This window comes from the organism of the source record quoted next, unplaced genomic scaffold (assembly GCF_019419815.1).
Source record: "Pyrus x bretschneideri cultivar Hongxiangsu unplaced genomic scaffold, Pyrus_bretschneideri_v1 Contig44, whole genome shotgun sequence".
Lineage (NCBI taxonomy): Eukaryota > Viridiplantae > Streptophyta > Magnoliopsida > Rosales > Rosaceae > Pyrus > Pyrus x bretschneideri.
The window spans coordinates 3,406,263-3,428,276 of NW_025999768.1; the positions used below are offsets into that span (position 1 = coordinate 3,406,263).

General features: G+C 36.2%; 2 protein-coding genes, 1 long non-coding RNA gene and 1 other non-coding gene across 4 annotated transcripts; 3 read left to right on the forward strand and 1 right to left on the reverse strand.

Moving 5' to 3' along the window:
• Nucleotides 1-132: 132 nt before the first annotated feature.
• Nucleotides 133-3,383, forward strand: LOC125469529 (probable protein phosphatase 2C 27). Its single transcript, XM_048566926.1, is given in 5 exon segments — nt 133-531; nt 534-562; nt 1,520-1,717; nt 1,845-2,056; nt 2,404-3,383. Coding segments are annotated over 5 exon segments (1,164 nt in total). The 5' UTR covers nt 133-368; the 3' UTR covers nt 2,966-3,383.
• Nucleotides 3,384-8,275: 4,892 nt separating this feature from the next.
• Nucleotides 8,276-8,379, forward strand: LOC125469742. Its single transcript, XR_007251957.1, has one exon. It is a non-coding gene; the product is annotated as a U6 spliceosomal RNA (small nuclear RNA).
• A 2,561-nt stretch (nt 8,380-10,940) lies between these two features.
• Nucleotides 10,941-13,690, forward strand: LOC125469614. The gene is made up of 3 exons (XR_007251844.1): nt 10,941-12,115; nt 12,214-13,166; nt 13,347-13,690. It is a non-coding gene; the product is annotated as an uncharacterized LOC125469614 (long non-coding RNA).
• A 513-nt stretch (nt 13,691-14,203) lies between these two features.
• LOC125469679 (EG45-like domain containing protein) lies at nt 14,204-16,005 on the reverse strand. Its single transcript, XM_048567337.1, has 3 exons — nt 15,803-16,005; nt 14,532-14,808; nt 14,204-14,375 (listed from the first exon to the last, which is right to left on the reverse strand). The coding sequence occupies exons 1-3, from the start codon at nt 15,912-15,914 to the stop codon at nt 14,369-14,371; spliced, it is 396 nt and encodes a 131-aa protein (XP_048423294.1). The 5' UTR covers nt 15,915-16,005; the 3' UTR covers nt 14,204-14,368.
• Between the last annotated feature and the right edge of the window lie 6,009 nt (nt 16,006-22,014).

The following is a 22,014-nucleotide window of genomic DNA, read 5'->3' on the forward strand; positions in this document are numbered from 1 at the left end:
AATGAAATGCAATGTAATTTTTTAAAATAAAATGAAAATTTTTATTTACCAATAAAAAAAATATAAACATAAAACATTTGAACAATGAAAATAGGAAAAGGATATAATAATATCACAAGAACCCAACAAACTGGTTTCCAGCCACGCTTTCACAGAAAAATCTGGTATTCCTCTCTCTCTCCTCTCTCCTCTCTGAGACTACAACAACTACCATAACCAGAGGCCCCTATTTGCCACTCACATATTCTCAGAATCTTCTCACCAGTCACCCACAAATCTATATTTTTCTTCCCTCTCTGTTTCTTACTACTTTCCGATTCCCTCAGCAACTCAGCAACACCGCCATTAACAATTTCATCAGCAGCATCATGTGCCCGGTAGACGCAGAACAGCTCGGTCAAGAAATGGGGAACATGGAGAATAACAACAACATCGATTCCAACGATAATAACAAGCAGTGGTCTCTGCAATTCGACCACCGGACGGAGGAGGAGAATTTGGACCGAGAAACTCCTGCTGTGATGAGCTCAAGTCTCAGAAGAACATGATAAATTCGTTTCAAGTAAGAATTCTTGTCCTTTGGCTGCTTAAATATATTGGGCTTGTCTCAAGTTTGAAACTTTTAGGACCCCTTTGGCTAAGCTTGAGTGTTAAATTGATTTGAAGTATAAACTTTTGTCCTTGACTGGTTGGTTTTATTGGGTTCATCTCAATTTTGTAACTTTTTAGGACCCATTTGGTAAAATTTGAGTCCAGTATTCAGAAAACCCTGTTGAATTCATTTGAAAGTGAAGCTTCTTGTTCGTTGACTGCTTTGCTCTGTTGGGTTTGTCTCAATTTTGAAACTTTTTAGGACCTTTTGTTTGAAATTGAGTTCTGGATCTTTGTTTTCTTATGGGATTGATGATTGGAAGTAATTTTTACCCTTGATTATTTACTTAAGCTTTCAGTTAATTTTTTTTATCCTTGCATTGCTCCCATTAATTTTCCTGTAGTCATTAGTTTGTACTGCTGCTGTGCTGCATCTTAAACAAAATTTTTGTGCCTGAAGCCTTGAACCAACCCAATTTAGTAAATTTCACATCTGTGTTTCGCTTTCATTGATCCTGAGGCGATTCCTTTGCAGAAGTTATGTATTTCCTTATTGTGCTCTGTGCAGCTGAATGCTTATGATTAAAGCTCTTCCTTTCAAAGATTCCTTGGATTGTGGAATATGGAGGGGAATTGATGCTTGTTATGTGTTGACAGAATTTATATTTCACAGCCTTAGACTTTGCTTTAGTAGATTTTCATTTCCCATCCTTTTGTTGGCATCCCGTCGGCGTTGATGTTTAGGTGCTATGTCAACTTTTGTGCATTGATTTTGTGGTTCGTTTTGTGGTTGGAGAACATTTTCCATGTGAAACTGTGCATATGATACTTGGTGAAACTTTAGTTTCCAAAAATTTGTTTCCTTAATCTTTTTACTTGCATTCCTTCACATTCTGATTTGAGTTCGTTCACGTTGGCTGCCTTTTAGCTTGAAAGCATAGGCGAGGATACAGTGATTGCAGACAGAAAGCAGAGCCTGTTCAACTTTGTTCCTGCCCTTAGGTCAGGAGAGTGGTCTGATATTGGGGGTGGAACCCATATGGAGGATACTCATATATGCATTGGTGACTTAGCTAAGCAGTTTGGTTATAATCTACCTGGTGGCGAAGCTATCTCTTTCTATGGTGTAAGTTTTTCTCGCTCCCTTCCTTTTACAACAATTCAAACCATCCCAATGAAAGCTCATACAGAACGGTTCTGACTTCTGTTTTTTCTCCAATCTTAATGATGTAAATGGAAATTTGAATAAACAGGTATTTGATGGCCATGGAGGAAAGGATGCAGCACACTTTGTTCGTGACAATTTACCAAGAGTCATTGTTGAGGATGCTGACTTTCCTTTAGAACTTGAAAAGGTGATAACAAGGTCATTTATGGAGACAGATGCTGCGTTTGCAAAGACGTGTTCTCTTGAGGCTTCCCTTGCTTCTGGCACAACTGCACTCACTGCAATGATATTTGGGAGGTAAGGAACTCTTTCTTGCGGTATAGGTTGGTTATTATTTATAATCATGGTGTTATATTACAAGTGGTGTCTTGGATAATCTGTCACTGCAAGTCTTGGTCATCAGGTTAAAGAGTAAGAGAAAAAACTTCATAGGCCCATTCATTTGGTGTTATGTGGAAAAATGAATTGTGTCTGTTGAATGAGCAAAACATAAAATAAAAATAGTATCCATGCCCTATATCTCCCCACTCGAGTTCTGGTATTACCTTGTCAAGCCCCGTTCTTGAGACTGCTTAGTTTTTTATCTATTAGACCTTTTGCGTGGCGATTAGCCTGTTTCACAGTGATATTATTATTTTGAACAGATCTTTGCTTGTGGCAAATGCCGGAGATTGCCGGGCTGTATTATCGCGATGTGGAGTGGCTATAGAAATGTCAAGGGATCATAGGCCATGTTGTACAAAAGAAAGAACGCGGATTGAGTCCTTGGGTGGATATATTACTGATGGTTTTCTAAATGGTGAGTTAGGTGTGACCCGTGCATTAGGTAATTGGCATCTTGAAGGACTGAAGGACATGGGTGAAAGTGGCGGACCCTTGAGCGCTGAGCCAGAACTTAAACTGATGACACTGAGCAAAGACGATGAGTTTTTGATAATTGGCAGTGATGGGATATGGGAAATGTTCACCAGCCAAAACGCTGTTGATTTCGCTCGAAGGAGACTGCAAGAGCACAATGATGTGAAGTTGTGCTGCAAGCAAATAGTAGAGGAGGCAATAAAGCGGGGAGCAATGGACAATTTGACGCTTGTCATGGTAAGTTTCCACTTGGAGCCACCTCCACATGTGGTGGTAGAGAGACCTCGAGTCAGACGAAGCATTTCTGCCGAGGGACTTCAGAATCTCAAATTCTTCTTAGACAGATAGAATCACTTGTTTATTTGTCGATAATTCCCTGATGGGTAACCGGTCAGCAATAATACAGCCAATGGACCAGAGTTCGCCCTATGTATATACATTCATCCAAAATCCGGTGCTCGAATCTGTTCCAGAGAACTAGGATACAGAAGATGTTTGTATTATTGAGTTTTGGAATAAATACTTGTACCCTATTGGCGAACGATAGAGTTCGAAAGCTTATTCAAGGAAAGAACGCATTGAATATCCGGGGTATTCAGGCTCGTTGGATATTCGGAGAGATTGTTCTGTTATTGTACCTTTAGTTTTTCAAGTCGTGTACCTAAGTTTTATCTGTTAGAACTCAAAATTTGTAATTGTTAAGGTTAGTGTTATTCGAACAAGAGTACATAATTATGTACTTTAAAAGAAACCCAACATTCCTGAAGTTGCCTAACATTCTGAAAACCTAGTACGTATCCTTTTCATCTGTCGATCGCCTTCACCCGAGTCCTGCTTGCATTTTTGCTTGGACGACCAGACTTTTTTGTAGCAGGCTCCGAAAACAAATCGGCCATGGGGTCGAAAAACTCAGCCATGGAACCGAAAACTCTAGAAAACCGCATCTGAAATCCGTTCACAGGGATATCCCGCGTCTTCTGCGTAATAGTATGAAGTTTCTTCTTCTCAATCCGCATCTGTTCCTTTAGGTCTGTTTCCTGCAAAAAAACTCTCCCTCCCGAGTCTTCTGGCAAGCTTGTCAGCCTCCCTCTTTTGTCGGCGCTCCTTATGTTGTTGATCCCTCAGGCCCGGACATCTTTCACGAAGCTTTTGATGGCACAAGTCACTGCTTGATATGGCAGCTTATCTAGGCCATTTGACCAATGCCGACAGATTGCAAGCGATGACAGGTTAAACCCCCTCTGATTTTAACTTGCTTTCAGTTTCAACATCATCCAACTTAGCTAGCCAGCGGTCTAGAGCTTTGACGTACGCCTTTTGCGAATAAACATACGAAGCAAAGCGTGTACGCCAATTTAGAAGTTCCTTTTCGAGCTTCCGAGTAGCAACCTGGTTCGAGTCATTGCAGAGCGTTCTATTGGACGGACATTTGAGAAAGTTCACTTCGGACATTATTCTCTTTTGGGTTTCCAGAAATTCAGACATTTTCTTCTAGTTGCTCATTATGCTGCAGAAATTGAGAAAGAGAGGTTAGAACAAAATTCCAACACAAAAAAAAAAAAAAAAACGAGTAAAACTATGAAATCTAGATTACCTTTTTAACAACTTAACGAGTTGTGGTTGCAGCTCTTCATCTCTCGTTTTTCGAATGGTTTCGGAGATTGATTTAGCATTCTTTTTGGCCATCAAAAATCTGCAATACAAGATTTCAATCTCGTATATTTTGGTGTCTAGTTCTTCCGATTTTCGGTTATAAATTCTCTCGGCTTCCTCTATTACCTTCTGCTCGCTGTAGAGGTTTTCCTCCAAAGCATATAGCTTTCCTAGCGTTAACGAATGGCTTGGAGTTCCATTGACATCGAGGAAACTAATATCTAAAAGAGCCCGTGTTGAAGAACTTCTTAAGCTAGATTCACGTAGACTTTTATGAGAAGAAGACCAAGACAATGTAGATGAGATGGAGTGCCTCCGCGTCATTGAACGGAGATTACCTTTAATTTCCTCGGCTGCAGATTTCACCTGAGCCATGCCGGTCTCTAACATCCTCGAAACGTGCAAACTAGAATCATACGCCAGACGGGAGTAGTCTTCTACATCTTTCAATGCTTCCAACAGTTCTTTCTCTCTACCCTTTTCATTACTTATCTTTGATGAGCGGATTTTATAGTATATATTTAACCCTGTTCTTGGTATATTTTGGTTAATATTTTGAAAGAATTTTGATACTTTGAATTGTTTTTCTAATTTAGGACTTTCGACTTCCTCTGGAGAAAAACATAGTTAAATGGACGAATTTTGGAGTAATTCTAGTTGGAGGATGTTCGTGAGTCACTTGGCTTGATCGTATCAAAATATCAGAATTTTCTACCAAGCGGTTATTTTCTGGCGATAAAATAAATGAGCAGTGCACAGTGCTGGAATAGTGACGTTTTGGGCTTGAATTGCATTTTTGAAGTCCAAGATGACCTCGGATGGGTTTGTGGCCTTCTGGAGATGTGTTCAGAACGTCCCGATCTTTAAAACAAGCCATTATGGGCCGGATTTGGAGGATTTCTGAGGCTAAAACGTGGCTGGACAGTTCCCTTGCAGTTTTTCCTAGTTTAATTAGGACCTTGTTTTCTAAGTATTTTATTTTATTATTTACTTCCCTAGTTGGAATAAGAGACCTATGTTTTAGGGTTTGCAGGGGGCTCAGCAATTATATTGCTTGGCCGTTCTTAAATAGAGGGGGGAATTTTTGATGATTTTGGAGAGAAAAAGAGTGATTGCTAGGGTTTGTGGATATTTTCTACTTTAAGGTGTTTTCATTCCTTTAACTCATTTGAATGATATTTCCTTTGATTTTTATTACGAGTATGCGTAACTAATTCTTTTGCTAGGGTTAGGCCATGAACCGTAGCATGAATATGTAATTTTATTAATTTGCTTATAAATGGATGCATGTTTGCTTTGAATTATTAATCACCACGATTAAATCTATCTATATATTTTAATGATTGATCACCATTAGGGTATTTAGACAAGTTATTTGATGCAATTTCTGTTGGAACATCACCCTGAAATTGAGGAGGGCTTCTTGTGATTAGTAATTGTAAGTTCACTCAAGGCGAACATCACGCTCTTAAGGGTTGCATGGTTTTTCAAAGGGTTTTCACGAAGTTTAATGAGTCTTGCATGTTTATATTTAATCTGAACATCACAGACGGATTGCATGTTAGATATACGTTTTCGCTTGAACATCACAAGGAAAATATGCATTAGGAAAACCTGACCTTCAAAGCATGGATGTGGAAATTTATAAGTAATTGATAGAATTGCATAGGATTGTAACGGTGACGGCTTAACCCTAGTCTTTCCCTAAATTGTTTTATTAAAAAACGTTTTTTCTGTTTGCTGCCTTTATTTTCTAACTTCTAGGTTCTTTAATTGTTAATTCAACATTTTCGAACTCAAAAATCTCAAATCTTTGATAAAAATCTGTTTCAATAGTTAATTAAGAGTTGATTTAATTATGAATTAATCAAACAATCTTTATGGACAATGACCTTACATGAGCAATTATACTACAATTACCTTGTATTCTTGCAAGTATTTTCAGTGATTTTAACCTATCTTTACCTCCTCTTTTCTATCACCGTCACCATCGGAGCAATCGGAATCTCCCCGTGGTGACTGCACTGTTTGATCCACCTCCTCTTGTTCCTCCTCTGTCTCAGCACAGTGTGATTTTTCCTGCAGCTCGTTTCCTCTGGCTGCATTTTTAAGAGTGCGTAGAAACTTCGAAAGAACGGCTTTCTATAAACAACTTTATAGCCTCCGCTACTTCAAGGAGCGCGAGAATATGCTCGCGCTGTGCATCCGCAAACGCGTACCTGTTCATCTTCACTGATTTCATCAAGTCCTTTCTATTCGCATTGTCTTGCTTACTCTTCGAGCCAGCCGAACCCATGTCTCGACTTACAAGTTTTTCGCGGCCGGGAAATTAAGAGCTCGAGAAACAGTTGGTGTTGTTTGTGTTTGTTCATGGTGGCGGGAGGGAGGGTGTTGATTTATAGTAGTGCGTAGAAATCCATGTCTAAACAGGTAATTGACATGGTTTTCCCATCCAAAAGGGTAATTTCCTACTCTTTTTTAGTAATCCCACGGCAAGTAGGGAAACTATTTCCCTTTTTTTTTTTTTTTCCTTGGCCTGAAGGGAAAAGTGCTTGCGCGGGCAAAGAACAGGAAACGGGGGCCGAAACCATGTCATTTTACCGTCACTAAAAAGAAATTGACGACATGCCATGTTTGTGCTTGGTTTTAAATCACTCAACATAGAAGACCGAGAAGGTCTCACACTCCAACATTCTTAAATCACCAAACTTTGAAAAAGTCATTTGGAGTTTAAGATCCTTCACTTGTTTGTCATGTAGAATTCTGAGTTTGTCCCATACTTGTTTTGTGGTGGTGCAATAACGCGTATGTGCAAACTGATTTGGTGAGATGGCCAAGACAATAATATTATGTGCCTTTCTATTAGCCATGGCTAAAGAAATCTCCCCTTGAGTCCAATTTCTTTTAGCCTTAATCACAAATTCTTCATCAACAATCCTTGAATAAGCTTATCAACAACATTCAGATCAAGTGCTTCCATAAAGATTTGAAACTTCTCACTCCCCCAAGCATAGTTTGTTCCATCAAAGAACAGAGGAGAGTTGCAAGATCCAGCAACGCGATCACGATCCATGGTGAGACTCCACCCAATATTAGTAATACCGAGAGACCACTCTACATACATCTAAAGCAAGGTTCTGATAACACGTGAAATTGGTATCGGGTGGAATATCCTGCAATTAAAAATCTATATATGTGCTTGTCTAACTAGTCAACAACACCAGTCAACTAAGATCAGATATGTTAGTTTACTAACAGCAAAAGTAGTTAGATATGTTAGTTTACCAACACCAGAAGTAGTCAATTTAAAGTTTGGTTTAATGAAGTGTTCCTGGTTAACTAAGATCCAGTTTAATGCACATTTTAACTCTAACAAGCTTAGTTTCATGGACTTATATATTTGCAAATAACGATGAACATATATCATATGTAAAGAGTAAGATATGTAAACTAGAAAAGCAATAAACTGCATAAGGAGTTTTTGGCTAGAAAAACCCACATCTGGCTTAAAAAACCGAGGACTCTCAATTGAATCTAATTCACTATTGCAAATAAGGTTCTTACAAAGTACAACACAAAGCTCAATTCCGAGACTAATCTACGAAGCAACTTTACCTTTATGCAACCTTACTTTGCTCGAGAAGAGGATTCCTTCGGTCTTCAAGAAGTAAAGCTTCTCCTGAGCTCTTCATCTTGTGGTACCAAAACCAAATCAACCAAAATGCAAATGATGTTATGATGGGGCTGATGCAGATCTGGATTCATTGACCAGTTAATTTCTTCAGTTAAATACTTGAAGGAAGAAACTGACATGAATAAAAAAAGGTTAGTTTAAATATTTGAAAATTGAAAAACTTGACCACAAACTTAAAACAAAATCACAAAGACAATGCTACCCTAATATGTAACAATTTGGGTATTTAGTGCATGAATGTGATTTTATGGCTAAGGTTTCTAATGAAGAACACAAGAGGCAGCTCAAAGCTAAAACGCACTATCTTCTGGAAATGCAAATCACCTAGCCAAAAGAAATTGAACGATGCAGAGAAGATTAGCACGGCCCCTACGCAAGGATGACACACATGAATCCAAAAATGGTCCAAATTTTAGCTAATCTAACATCTAATCTAACAAAATCTATCGTTTGACAAAAAAAAAACCCCTAGATTTAGCTTTTAAAGAGGGTTGAGTTTCAAACAAGAAAGGGGACCAAACAACCACATGTTATGTGCAAAAGCAATCTGGAAAGATCTAGGGTCAAAAATCCACTCTCGGGAAAAAGTTGACAGATGGTCCATGTGGGTTGTCTTAAAGTGTTTGCCCATTTCGCGTGAAAGCAGCGAGAAGTATTGACAAGATAGAACCACTAGACATAATGAATTGGAAATATTAGCATGAAATGCATATGTATGAACAAACCTTTGATGTAAAAGTTAAGCTCTTGAGAAAATATTTCCAACGGTAAGATCCCAAAAATGACATTTGAACCCTAAATCTATCTAGAGTATGTGTAGTACAATTTACAAGATTTGACAAGAAAAGCCAAACAATAATTCTAGACTTCACAATAAGACTCTTTACAAATTAAAAAGGAAAGAGATTGAGTTTCATTATCCTTGAAGCTCTTCCTTGATTACACAAGGCATTCACCCAAGTAGAAGGCCTTCAAGTTCACTCCAAGATACTGATGCTTCATGTGTTTGTGTTATTCTCTTCTTGGATGGTTTCTTCTTTACTTCTCCTGACTCCTTGAGGATGTGAGGAAAGGATCTCCAAAAGCACCAAAAGTTTGGTGCCTTTAAGTCTCCACACCAAGAATATGTGATGAAGAAAAGATAGATGAACTAAGGAATGATTTGATGCTAGTAAACCATCCTAAGTATGGGCGACCTCTTTGTAGAGAGAGAAAGAGACAAAGAGAGTATGTTTCACTTTTTGCCTTAAAGAAACCTTAAAGAGGATATGGCTATAAAGTTGTTTTTATACCATCTCACAAGTCAGTGGCAAACTTGTAATAAGCCAACTATCACCCTCGGTTTTAGCTTATTAGTGGGTTAATTTCCATTTAATTTTTAGTTGTCAAACAACTTAAACTCAATATGACTTGTGGACCAAAACCCTTTTAGGCCATGAACCCCAAAACTAACATAAAGCCCAATACAAAAGTTTTCATATGATTAATTAACAAATTAATCAATCATGACCATGCTCAAATAAACTATTTAATTGTTTATTCATCTCATTTATATTTCCTCACATTCATCCTTACCCAGTGTAGATCCATTGAGTTCCAATTATCGAGGCATTAGGCAATTGTTACTCTTAACGATCGATTGTGAATTGCAACCACATTTCAATTCTCTTTTTGAAGAAGATTAGTGATTGCTAATCTTGAGGACTTCCACAAACCATAAATGACACCTAACCGTATGTTACGGCTACTCAAGCTAAGTAAAAATGGTTGGAGACCTATCCAGTTACGACTATAAAGCTATACAGTTATTCTCTAATTCAATACTCTTGATCACATTGTTTAAATGATAGATTGTTTCATGTCTACTATCAAATATGATACTTCTCTATAAGGTTGTATTGAATATGATTTGGAATATACTTCCTACGTCATATTCATATGTTTTGGCCAAAGACTCTTTAATCATATCTTAGAGTATTCCCCTTCCACCATGGAAGGTTAGAGATCCCTTGTCATACATTCACATATCTACATGACTAGGCAGCTGGACCTCAACAATGTCATGGATACCCTTAGTGGAATGCCTTTGACATAGTCAAATGTCAAGGACCTAACCACTAGTAAACTATGATGCATCAAGTCAAATGACTAATTTTCATTATTGTAACTTATGAGTTCTTACATGATATGTATTTTAGAGCTCACTTTTGATCATTGTTCAATGGACTCAACAACCTTTTGAGCACCTATGTATTTGCCTCAATGTCCAACATTAAATGACTTGAGACTAGTCATACTCCTGCTTGAGTTAACATTACACATACTAACCTAAGCAGATTGCCAATGCCTAATTGACAATTCTATGGCTAGGAACGTTTTAGGAATGAACATAAGAGAAAGGTCTTGTTGATCTAACTTACTTAGATCACTTATTTCTTAGGGTGATTACATTCCTTGGATTCTATTATTGATTGTACACATGATACTATAAATAGTGATTAGGAGGCCGAAGGAGTAAACCTCCCTCGGTGGCTTTATGGGTTAGGAGGCTAAATGAGTAAACTTGCCTCATTGGTTTTATGGGTTAGGAGGTCGAAAGAGTAAACTTCCCCTACAATGACGCCCTAGTTATCTCTTCCAATTGGCCCATGCCATAGTCAATAGAATAATGGTGGACAACGGCAGCGTAGTCAACATTCTTCAAACTTAATGTACCACGACCAAGTTTAACTCGTGGTAAAAACTATTCAATTACCACGACCAAGTTTAACTCATGATAGATAACATTAATGTTCCACGGTCAAATTTTGACCCGTTATTAAAAGCGAATAATCTGCAACGGACATTTAAATCCGTAATGGAATATCATAATTACCATGACATATGCTTGTAGTGGTTACTTCAAACTATCGCATCGTCTTTTGTGAATTCACCACACTTTTGGCCCGTAGTGGATGTTTTTATGTTCATAATTGAGAACATTTGGAAGAGGCGGGAGACTAAAAATTTAGAGGTCTGCCAAAATTTTGGCATAGCGCCCAAAATCTCAACTCCTTATTTTCAAAGAGAACGCGTTAGCTCTCCCTCCTGTTCATTTCTCTCTCGCAGCTTCTCTGCTTTTCCTCTTCAGAAATTTCCAAAGCCTCCACCTCTGCATACCCGATCCGATTTGGGTTCGGATTCATATGGGAATTGGTAGGATGCAGGTCTCGATGCGGGTATGGCGACGGTGTTTATGCTTACAAAGATGATAAGGTAGAGCCATATGGAGCTCGCGGCACCGCACCTAAGTCGTCAAGTTCGACTTTGTTCGATGATTACGGGAGGTCGATCAGTGTCCCATCCGGGAAAACTACACCGGCGAGCTCGAACAAGATCGTCCGGGCAATACCCAAGGCCGATACCCAAGAAGACGCGAAGAGTGGGGTGCAGAAGTTTCGGGTCAAGCTGTTAGCTGAAAGTGGAGGGCAGAGCACTGTGGATGTCCTTTGCTAGGTATGAACAAGGAGATACTGTGTTCTATATAAGTAAAATTTTAACTTTAATTAGAAGCATATAACTTGTTAGTTTCTATTGTGTTTATTGGGATTGGATTTTCACATTGTTAATTTTCACTTGTGATTGTGTTGTTGTGGGAACAGATTAGTTCTGCTATGTCGTTCACTGTGATTTCAACAACTTAACTTTGTAGCTTAGGTTACAACTGTAATTGGGAGCCTTGGCAGAAGAGATCATGTGTTCACATAACTGTTACTCTAAAGAAATGGCAAATAGGGACTCGATGCTACTTAGAATTAGAGCACTATGGCCTCTTAGTCTATGTTGGAATGGATTACCAAGGTAAGAGTTATAAAAACACCGCCTTGGACTCACGTATTTTTGAAATGCATATTATCATGCAGCTGTTTCTGGTATTCCTCGAGATGATCATCTTTATGTTGGTTTAAAGTATGGATAGTGTTTAGAATGCCATCCATTGCTCTTGTTTAGTTCCTTCCCCCTGCTTTCTTTCAAATCTTTCCTATTGATTTGTTAAGATTTGCCGATACTAAATTCTATATCATATTGGTTTGGATGATATTCGTATGCTTGATCCTGCTACCAGTCGGACGTTGAGAATATATCCCCTTGACAACGTTACAAGATGTGATGTAAGTTCATTTTACTTTAGCATCAAGTTCGTTAAGGAACTTTTAATTTATGTATTGAGGTAAAAGTAATTTGTATGTTTATTTTTCTTCTCATGCAGAAAACTGACTCATCTACCTTCGCCTTTTGGTCAAAGAGCTCTGTAGATATTGAGCCAAGGCATATTAGATTGCAGTCAAATAGTTACACGGCCAACACCTTTGGGATACAGTGACTGCTACAACTGTACATGTTGGAAACTTGGGAATTCTGCCTTTCCCCTTGTCCTAAAAAAATAATGGTCCCCCTTATTTATTGACAACATGTGATTAATTAGGGCCTAGGTGATGTTTTCCTTGTTTCTGCTCCTGTAATTTGACATGTTGTCATGTAGTAAGTATAAACATTGATACTTGTTTTGAGATGTATGTGATGCTTTGGTTCTATGTGAAAATTACTGAAGGTGGGCTAGATTAATCATTTTGTGTTTCAGTTATATTTGTGTTCATTTTGAGTAGGGTGCTAAACTACAGGGATTGACTTATGTGTCTGAACTTTTAAACTCGGGCCTGTATTTCATATTGATCAAATAGGCATGAGTAGTGTACTTACATGAGGTGTATAGTGTTTTGTTGTGAAGGAACACCATCTAATTTCTCTATGCAAAAGGACATGAATATCAAATGTATTCCTTCAATGCATAATCTCTAATGAACTCTCTATCATTCATTTTGCAAACTTACTGACATTTGTTATCAACGTTTGTTTGGCCCTATTATTTTGAAAATAGAACTATGAGCTTACCGTGTGTTTATGCTGACATTATGATTGGATGGTTATGTCTTTATTAAATTATATGCTTTTATTGAAGATCTGAATGATGCATAATATGGTCATGTTTATGTCCACAAGACTGTTTAATCTTATCACAGAGATTTTGAACGTTGATTATTTTTAGTGATGTATTGTTCTTACCCCTTGTTACTCAACTTAAGGAAATGGGTGGATGAATCAGGCCAACGGAATTGGTAAGGCCAAGCGAACAGACCGGGAAATGTGGAGAAATATCATTGGGTAATATTAACTTGCCTTCCTTCCACTTTTGTTCATTTCAATAGAATGATATAAACGTGGTAGTGCTCTATATGTCTCCATGTACACCTTTCAATAGAGGATATGGTTGTTGCAGTTCTTTTGGGAAGTAATAAAATAATCTTGTTCTACTCTTTCTTATTTCGTTACTGTTGTTTTTAGGTCCCCGATGAGGCAGTTACAAAATGCACGGTCTATGGGTCAGATTTTGGGGCTTTATGTCCACAAAACTAATTTTGTTTAACTTGTCTCGATGTCTTCAACTGAAGAAATAGAATCAACAAATCCTGAGGCGAAAGTTCATCACATGGTGCTTGGTCTTGATTGTTGGAAAGTTTGGGTAACTGTTGTCAGGGTAGAGAATATATCTTTGTACCGCCCTACAAGTGAATTTTGTGTCCTGGAGGATGCTATATCTAGTACAATTGCTTGGCCATCAAATTACGTCTGCGTTGGAGAGTAATTTTAGTTCGTACTTAATTAGACTAGAAAATGGTACTTTGGCACTACATGGATAGTACTTTATGACTTCCGTTGTTTATGTATTCATTAGGCACTATATGGATAGTACTTTATGACTTCCATTGTTTATGTATTCATTTGGAAACTCAAGTATTTTTAAATTATGTTATAATATTATCAAGTATTTTTTTATGTAGTTATTATATTTTAGTAAATATGCAATTTTGTTGGTTATTTTGTACTAAAATATATAAATACAAATATATTTGTTAAATAGTTTTATTTTTTTTTAATTTTGGAAAATAATTTATAATGGGCATTAGCTGTGGTCAATTAGTAATCGACAACTGCCATAGCACGTGGTGTTAGATCTCAATCTATCACGGGTACAATCCGTGGTTATTTTGCATTTGACAACGGGCATAGCCCGTAGTAGAAAATGAGACTTTTTGTCACATCTAGAATACTAACAGAACATAATATCCGTGGTGGATTACAATTAATTATGGGCATTCACCGTGAGAGACGAGCTTTTTTATTCTAATGAAGTAAAAAAATTTAGTATAATAAACACACATTTATTCATAACATCAGCTCATCACGTCTGAAATTCTGAAACACAATTACTTAATAGGTTTTATGACAAGTGGTCCTTGGAGCATATGATATAACCTTCTTAGTCTAAATGACTACTTTATTCATTCTTGGAGAGCGCGCTTGCTTCAAACCCTGCATACTCACCACAAAACCGAGACGAAATAAAATTTCAATTCATACTCTGAGGTTAATTATGATGAATTTTATTAACTAAAAGGAAAAAAAAAATTATATAGATTGGTGTGTGTGTATATACACACACACACACACACGTGTGCGCACGCTTACTGGGTATAACGAATCTTGATTTTTCCGGCGTTGGGGTCAGCAATTGCAGCAAAGGCTTCTTGAGAGAGATCGATGGTTCCTCGGCATCCGGGAGGACAGTAATCCACAATTTTTACGACAACGCTATTCCCCTTGCAAGGCTGTGGCACACCTTGGTTGGTGGCTCCGATGCATGTCACACTGTAGCGTCTTCCACACGCAGCTCTGTTGCCCCAAATGGCATCGCTTGCTGCCGCTATCATCACTCCATCATTTTGGTATCCGTTGCACGAGGATGCTGCACGTCCACCAAACAATACATGCATAATTAAGGGCATGCATATATGTTGCCAGTTTTGGCATATAAAAATGAATACGAAATGATCTCCTAAGCGCAATCAATAATAAACGAGTTGGGTTAGTGCCAAACTCGGTAACCCAAATTTTGACACGATTAACACGTTTACTAGTATTATATGCAGAACCTGATTCACTTCTCCAAATATTAGTATGCAATGTATGACATTTATGTAATTATGAAGCTAAATTTTTTAATGGTTTTTTTAAGGGTTCTTGATCAAGTTAAATGTGATTTTAGAATTAACATGAATAAGTAGATTTAGATAAATAAAAAAAAGATACAGAAATTAGTCATAGGTTTACATGTCACAAGACAAGATATATGGGTAAGGTTAACCTAAACATCACAACATATTTACAAACGAGTTGAGTCCTTCGACATGAGTAGTTGAATAAGCCGGGTTAATTAACATTGATTATTTATTTACACGATTACAAAATGATATGACTACATATACACAAAAGGTAAATTATTTTTACCATCTATTTCTATCATCTCTCTAAATGTGATGGGATCTACATTTGTTAATGTGCCCTACCTCTATTAGAGTAATACAAATAGATTGTAAATGTAGCACTACTCAAAATTTGAACTCTTCTATACATACATATATCTATGTACCAAAATGTTTGTTGAGCATAAGATGTTTATGGTTCTAGACAGACTAGAATATAATTTTATCTTATTCTTGGACCCTAAAAATTGTACGCTATTTCAGATTGATCGGTTTAAAGATAAGAACGAGCTCCGAAGGCTGATTGGTACGTACATAAGAATTAATACCAATAGGAGCATCGACATCGTAAGTTATGTACGAGCCACCAATTCTCCTCACCATGGCAAAACTAGCAGTGTACAGAACACCAGTTTCTCAATGAGGAACTAATTTAGATTGTGATCATACATTGAAAATGGTAAAATATATACTTACGAACATAAGGAGGTGTATAATAAGTGGCTGTTCCCTCGTCTGCGTATGCTGCGAAGGGAAGGCATATAAACATAGCCACCACGGCCACCACAATGAGAACTCGCGTCTCCATTCCCGTTTTGTCTCCTATAAAACAACTTGCTAGTATACTTTGTTTCCAGTGCACTACTTTGTAGGGCAAAATTAAAGGCTTCTGTGGGGAAAAACGCAAATGCTTTGCTCCATTTTATAGTGGAAACTTGGAAAGTCAATCGTCATGTTCCATGTGTCAATCAATCGTCATATGCGTCAGTTAATCGATTCGACCGAGAATGTCGCTCATTTTCCTCGTTCCCATTGAAATAGGCCACGTCAAGGCCCTCTCTTCCTCCAAATTTCCAGAGAGAAAAAGTTGGCTGGCGGTGGGAAGGCGGTTGCCATCGAATTGGGTCGGGTGACGTGGTTTTGAATTTCAATTTTTGTTTTCTGTAGGAAAATAGTTGAAAAAAATTGTATCAAGGACATTCTAGGAATAATCGTGGGTTTAAAAAGAGTATTATGTGTTTTTAACTTTTTTATGATGGGTGAGAATACAAGGTGGGTGAAAAGATAGCATTGAGGGGTGGGTGTAGTAGCACTCAAAATAAAACCCAAATTTAAAATAAACTATCATGTAAACAAATAAATACCTATATATTTTCAAAAAAATTATAATTGTGCCACAACACCCTAATTATGTTGATGAATTTAATTATCCACCATAATTATAACAAATAAGTGCTTTATTATTACAAAAGTATCTACTTTATACTTGTCTTACCATCATCTGTTCATTTCTTATATTTGTTTGACAATCATTGTAGGTAAATTATTTTGCATGTATACATTAGGAATATTTTGTTGTTATTATATCTGTGTGAAATAAATTACCTATATTTTTAAGTAGAATATAGGTAATTAATTAACTTTGAATCAATTCACTAAAAGCATCCTTTTATTTTGTGGGTAAATAATTTTGCATATATTATTACATGTACTAGGCACATTTGTTATTATTATGTGTTGTTTGCAATCAATCAACATTCATTTGTTTTGTAGGTAAATTACAAAAGTATCTACTTTATACTTGTCTTATCATCATCTGTTCCATTTCTTATATTTGTTTGACACTCATTGTAGGTAAATTATTTTGCATGTATACATTAGGCACATTTTGTTATTATTATATATGTGTGAAATAAATTACCTATATTTTTAAGTAGAATATAGGTAATTAATTAACTTTGAATCAATTGACTAAAAACATCCTTTTATTTTGTAGGTAAATTATTTTGCATGTATTATTACATATACTAGGCACATTTGTTATTATTATGTGTTGTTTGCAATCAATCAACATTCATTTATTCCGTAGGTAAATTATTTTGCATGTATTATTACATATGTTAGGCACGATTTGATATTATTATTATATATGTGACATCCCACATCGCCCAGGGAAGTGATCCTTAAATGTATATTCCCATCCTTACCTAGCACGAGGCCTTTTGGGAGCTCACTGGCTTCGGGTTCCGTAGGAACTTCGAAGTTAAGCAAGAATGGGGCTAGAGCAATCCCATGATGGGTGACCCACTGGGAAGTTGCTCGTGAGTTCCCAAAAACAAAACCGTGAGGGAATGGTAAGCCCAAAGCGGACAATATCGTGCTACGGTAGTGGAAGCGGGCCCGGGAAGTGATCCGCCCCGGGTCGGGATGTGACAATTTGGTATCAGAGCCTAACTCTGGTCGCGTATGTGCCGATGAGGACGTCGGCCCCTAAGGGGGGTGGATTGTGACATCCCACATCGCCCAGGGAAGTGATCCTTAAATGTATATTCCCATCCTTACCTAGCATGAGGCCTTTTGGGAACTCACTGGCTTCGGGTTCCGTAGGAACTTCAAAGTTAAGCGAGAAGGGGGCTAGAGCAATCCCATGATGGGTGACCCACTGGGAAGTTGCTCGTGAGTTCCCAAAAACAAAACCGTGAGGGAATGGTAAGCCCAAAGCGGACAATATCGTGCTACGATGGTGGAGCGAGCCCAGGAAGTGAATCCACCCCGGGCCGGGATGTGACAATTTGGTATCAGAGCCTAACCCTGGCCGCGTATGTGCCGACGAGGACGTCGGGCCCCTAAGGGGGGTGGATTGTAACATCCCACATCGCCCAGGGGACTGATCCTTAAATGTATATTCCATCTCTACCTAGCACGAGGCCTTTTGGGAGCTCACTGGCTTCGGGTTCCGTAGGAACTCCGAAGTTAAGCGAGAAGAGGGCTAGAGCAATCCCATGATGGGTGACCCTCTGGGAAGTTGCTCGTGAGTTCCCAAAAACAAAGCCGTGAGGGAATGGTAAGCCCAAAGCGGACAATATCGTGCTACGGTAGTGGAGTCGGGCCCAGGAAGTGATCCGCCCCGGGCCAGGATGTGACAATATATATATATATATATATATGCAAATAACTTAATTAACTTTTGAATCAAACAATATTTATTTATTCTGTAGGTAAATTATTTTGCACGTATTATTTTACCCAGAACTTATATTGTTATTTTATATATGTAAAAAATTGGTAATTTTGAATAAAATGTATTTGTGAAAAATACTAATTTACCTGTTACAATTATTTGAAAAGGAAAAAAAATGCTCATTTTTACATAAATGTGAAAACAACTATATAAGGAATCAAAACTCTAATATCATGTAATTTTTGTTATTAATATGCATTGAAATCATGACACTAAAATTTTTCTTTTCCAAATCTGCATAAACATTTCAAAACATTTAATTGTATGAAATAATATAAAATAAATGTAGATAACAGGTAATAGACCCAAAGTCAATGATATTAGGGGTAATCTAGACATCCAAAAATACCAATTTTTGCCAAGTCATACTTAATTATGGATATTTCTTAGTTGGAGCTTAGCCATTGGATTTTTTTAGAAAAATTTATAATTATGGGTTTTAGTTAATGAAAATTGAATTCTAAGAGGTATACTCATATTTTCAGTTGATTGTTTGATACACCAAAATTGTAGTATGAAAGGTCTACAAGGGCCCATAACATGAACAATGCTTGCATCTCCACAATACCTTTTCCACCCGCTTAACAACTAAACAATTTCAAATTTGATTGTTTTTTCTACACATACACACAATATTTAATAAGCGATTATGAAAATAAATAGTTTAATTATGAAATTTCTACCATGTAAATATATGTGTATCACGTAGGCAAATAAGGTGGTGCATCCATACGATGTACGCAAATATTATCTCCGTGACACTTCTCATATAAAAAAATTATAAACGATAATTTTCCGCTTAATATTGTTATATGTATCAAATTAATCAATTATATTTTTTCCTGTTGCACAGAGGTGAGATTCAACTAAAATTGGTTACGAATAAACACATATTTTTTCCTCTCAATACTCATTTAGTAACTATATATGTTTGCCCGTAGTTTAATATTCGTTTCAATTGAGGCATAGCAATTACATAAGATAAATGAAGAAGAAATGTTTCACACAGTTGTTAACTGCTGGTTGCAACCATAAGTGGTGGAGAGTTTTTTTGTCAAACCACTGATTTTTGGGTTCCAACTTCTCTCCCTTTAAAGTCTAACTTAGTGTCGTAACATTAAGTGTAGTAAAACTAAAAATAAAAAATAAACCATTAATTGCAAGCGGACCAAATTGGTGAATAATTTCTTTCTAATAATAATCTACTTTAAATTAATTTGAATGGTCAAGAGGAGACTCAAACTCAATATATAAGAAGAGTATTCCAACTTTTGGTGATGTGGCTACGTACCCTAACTTCTACTGTAATATAATAGCTAACACTGCACTGGACAGAATTTGGCTACTGAAAAAATCAGCAACAGCTCTTGCTGCTCACCAATCGTAGATGGACATGTGTCCAATTTATGATTACTTAAACACGTGTCTATCTATGATTGATGAGCAGCAAGAGCTGCTGCTGATTTTTCAACGGCCAAGCTCTGTTCCACTGCACTAGCATTGCGTGTGAATTTTATGACTAGAAGTTTGCCAGGATTATCCTCAATTCAAGTGGACTTGTTGATTTGAACTATTCTTGTCTTTATATATGAAGTCAGTGGCCTAATAAATAGTGTTTTTTGGTGTCACAAGCTTCATTAAAAATAATTGGACAAAAATGTCTCTCAAACAAAAAATTTTAAAAAGCAACCCAAAATAATGCCTCAAATGTGGCAGGAGTATTTTTGTCATTTTAACAGTGTTTTTTAATAATTAATTTTTTTGTGCAGTTTTTTTTTAGTAATTGGTATCTCATAATAGACTAGCAATAATATTATTTAATCAGTTGTTCATTAAATATTATTTTCTCTATTTTTAAACACGTTCAAAATATTTTAAGAGGTGTGTAATGCCGATTATAAAAAAAGGTCTTTCGCACACAGATAATAATGTGACTAAATTAGTTGTCAAATGATTTTTTTTTTTTTTGAACAAATGATATTATCTATACAAAGGGAGAGAGGGTGGACTTAGTCTCACAATGGGATAGCAATAATGTGATTCAATCAATTGTTTACTAAATATTATTTTCTCTATTCTTAATATAAATTCAATAGAGATCGATTTTATTATGTGGATTCAGTTGCTTTAATTGGTTTATAAAAGGTTTCTTCTAGCATGATTTAAGATTATTCATTTACTTCAAATATTTGACTTTCCTTTTGTCAATTTACTCATGTAAATACATTTAAAATATGTAAGTCACGCGTAACACTCCGTAATTCAAAAAATATCTTCTGCATGAGCATGTACGCGTGCATAAAGGCTAGTGGGTTATATAAAGCAGTTGCTACTGCTCGTATGTAGCGCGCTGTTTGGAAACCGACGTGTTTGTCCAGTAAACAAAGCAACTTATCTTCATTAGACACAACCCAATTGAAATGGTACTTTGATATTATTTCCTCTTAAAAACTAACTTGGAGGATAACTTGAAAAATTAAATACAATCATTAAATCTCACCATGTATGCTATCTTCAGTTCTCCAACACTGATATTTTTTTTTTCTTTTAGGAGAAGAAAGACAATTAGATTTAAAAGAAAAAAAAAAAACCCTTGATCATCAACTCATTGTCTTTCTTCTCCTAAAAGAAAAAAAATATATCAGTGTTGGAGAACTGAAGATAGCATACATGATGAGACTTAAAGATTGTATTTAATTTTTCAAGTTATCCTCCAAGTTAGTTTTTAAGAGGAAATAATATCAAAGTACCATTTCAATTGGGTTGTGTCTAATGAAGATAAGTTGCTTTGTTTACTGAACAAACACGTCGGTTTCCAAACAGTGCGCGACTCTTCTTTACCAAAGGTAGGCCACCCTCTCTAGAATGTTAAATACAACTCATTAGTAAATGCTAACACCCAGATATCATTTAGGGAAATTAATTAATAATAGTGAATTAAATGTACTGAAATTTCTCTTATATATTATTATAATAACAAAAAAAATAGTTTATTCATCTTCATTAGTATGTGAAGTTCTATTTTCGAATATCTTGAATGATGAGTTCGATACTGAATTATTCTTTCATTTTATTTGTTAATAGAATTATAGTATTAGTGGGTTAGATAATTAGTAATTATTTGTCCACCCTTTAATTATATAATACCTATTGTATAAAAAAATCTAAATAAATAAACACCAGAAAGCAAAACTGATCAGAGAGTCAAATTTGCATCACTCAGTCATTTACCTGGAATCCGCTTGCTACTTAGTTATATATTAGGGGAAAAATTAGTATCTGGTCCCTAGTTACTAATGCTCATTGACTAAAACCTTATTAGTTTTCAAATTTTGATCCAAGTTCCTAGCATTAAAGTAATAATGAATTTACATGTCAGTTACATAATTTTTTTTAAAAAATTAATAATTAATTTAGAATTTTAATACTTACACCTTTATTAAACGTCTAACTAATTTGCCATTCAAAACATTTCCAAAATAAATAAATAAAATTAGAATAAGTTTATACTCATTAGCTTTTTTAAAAAATGTTTTGCAATTTTTTAATCTTATATGTACTCATTCATGTAATTTTTTCAAAATTTTAATCTTAAAATGTACTCATTTTTAAATATTTAATATTTTAATATTTTTAATCCCACAAATTATGATTTTTTTATTTAAAA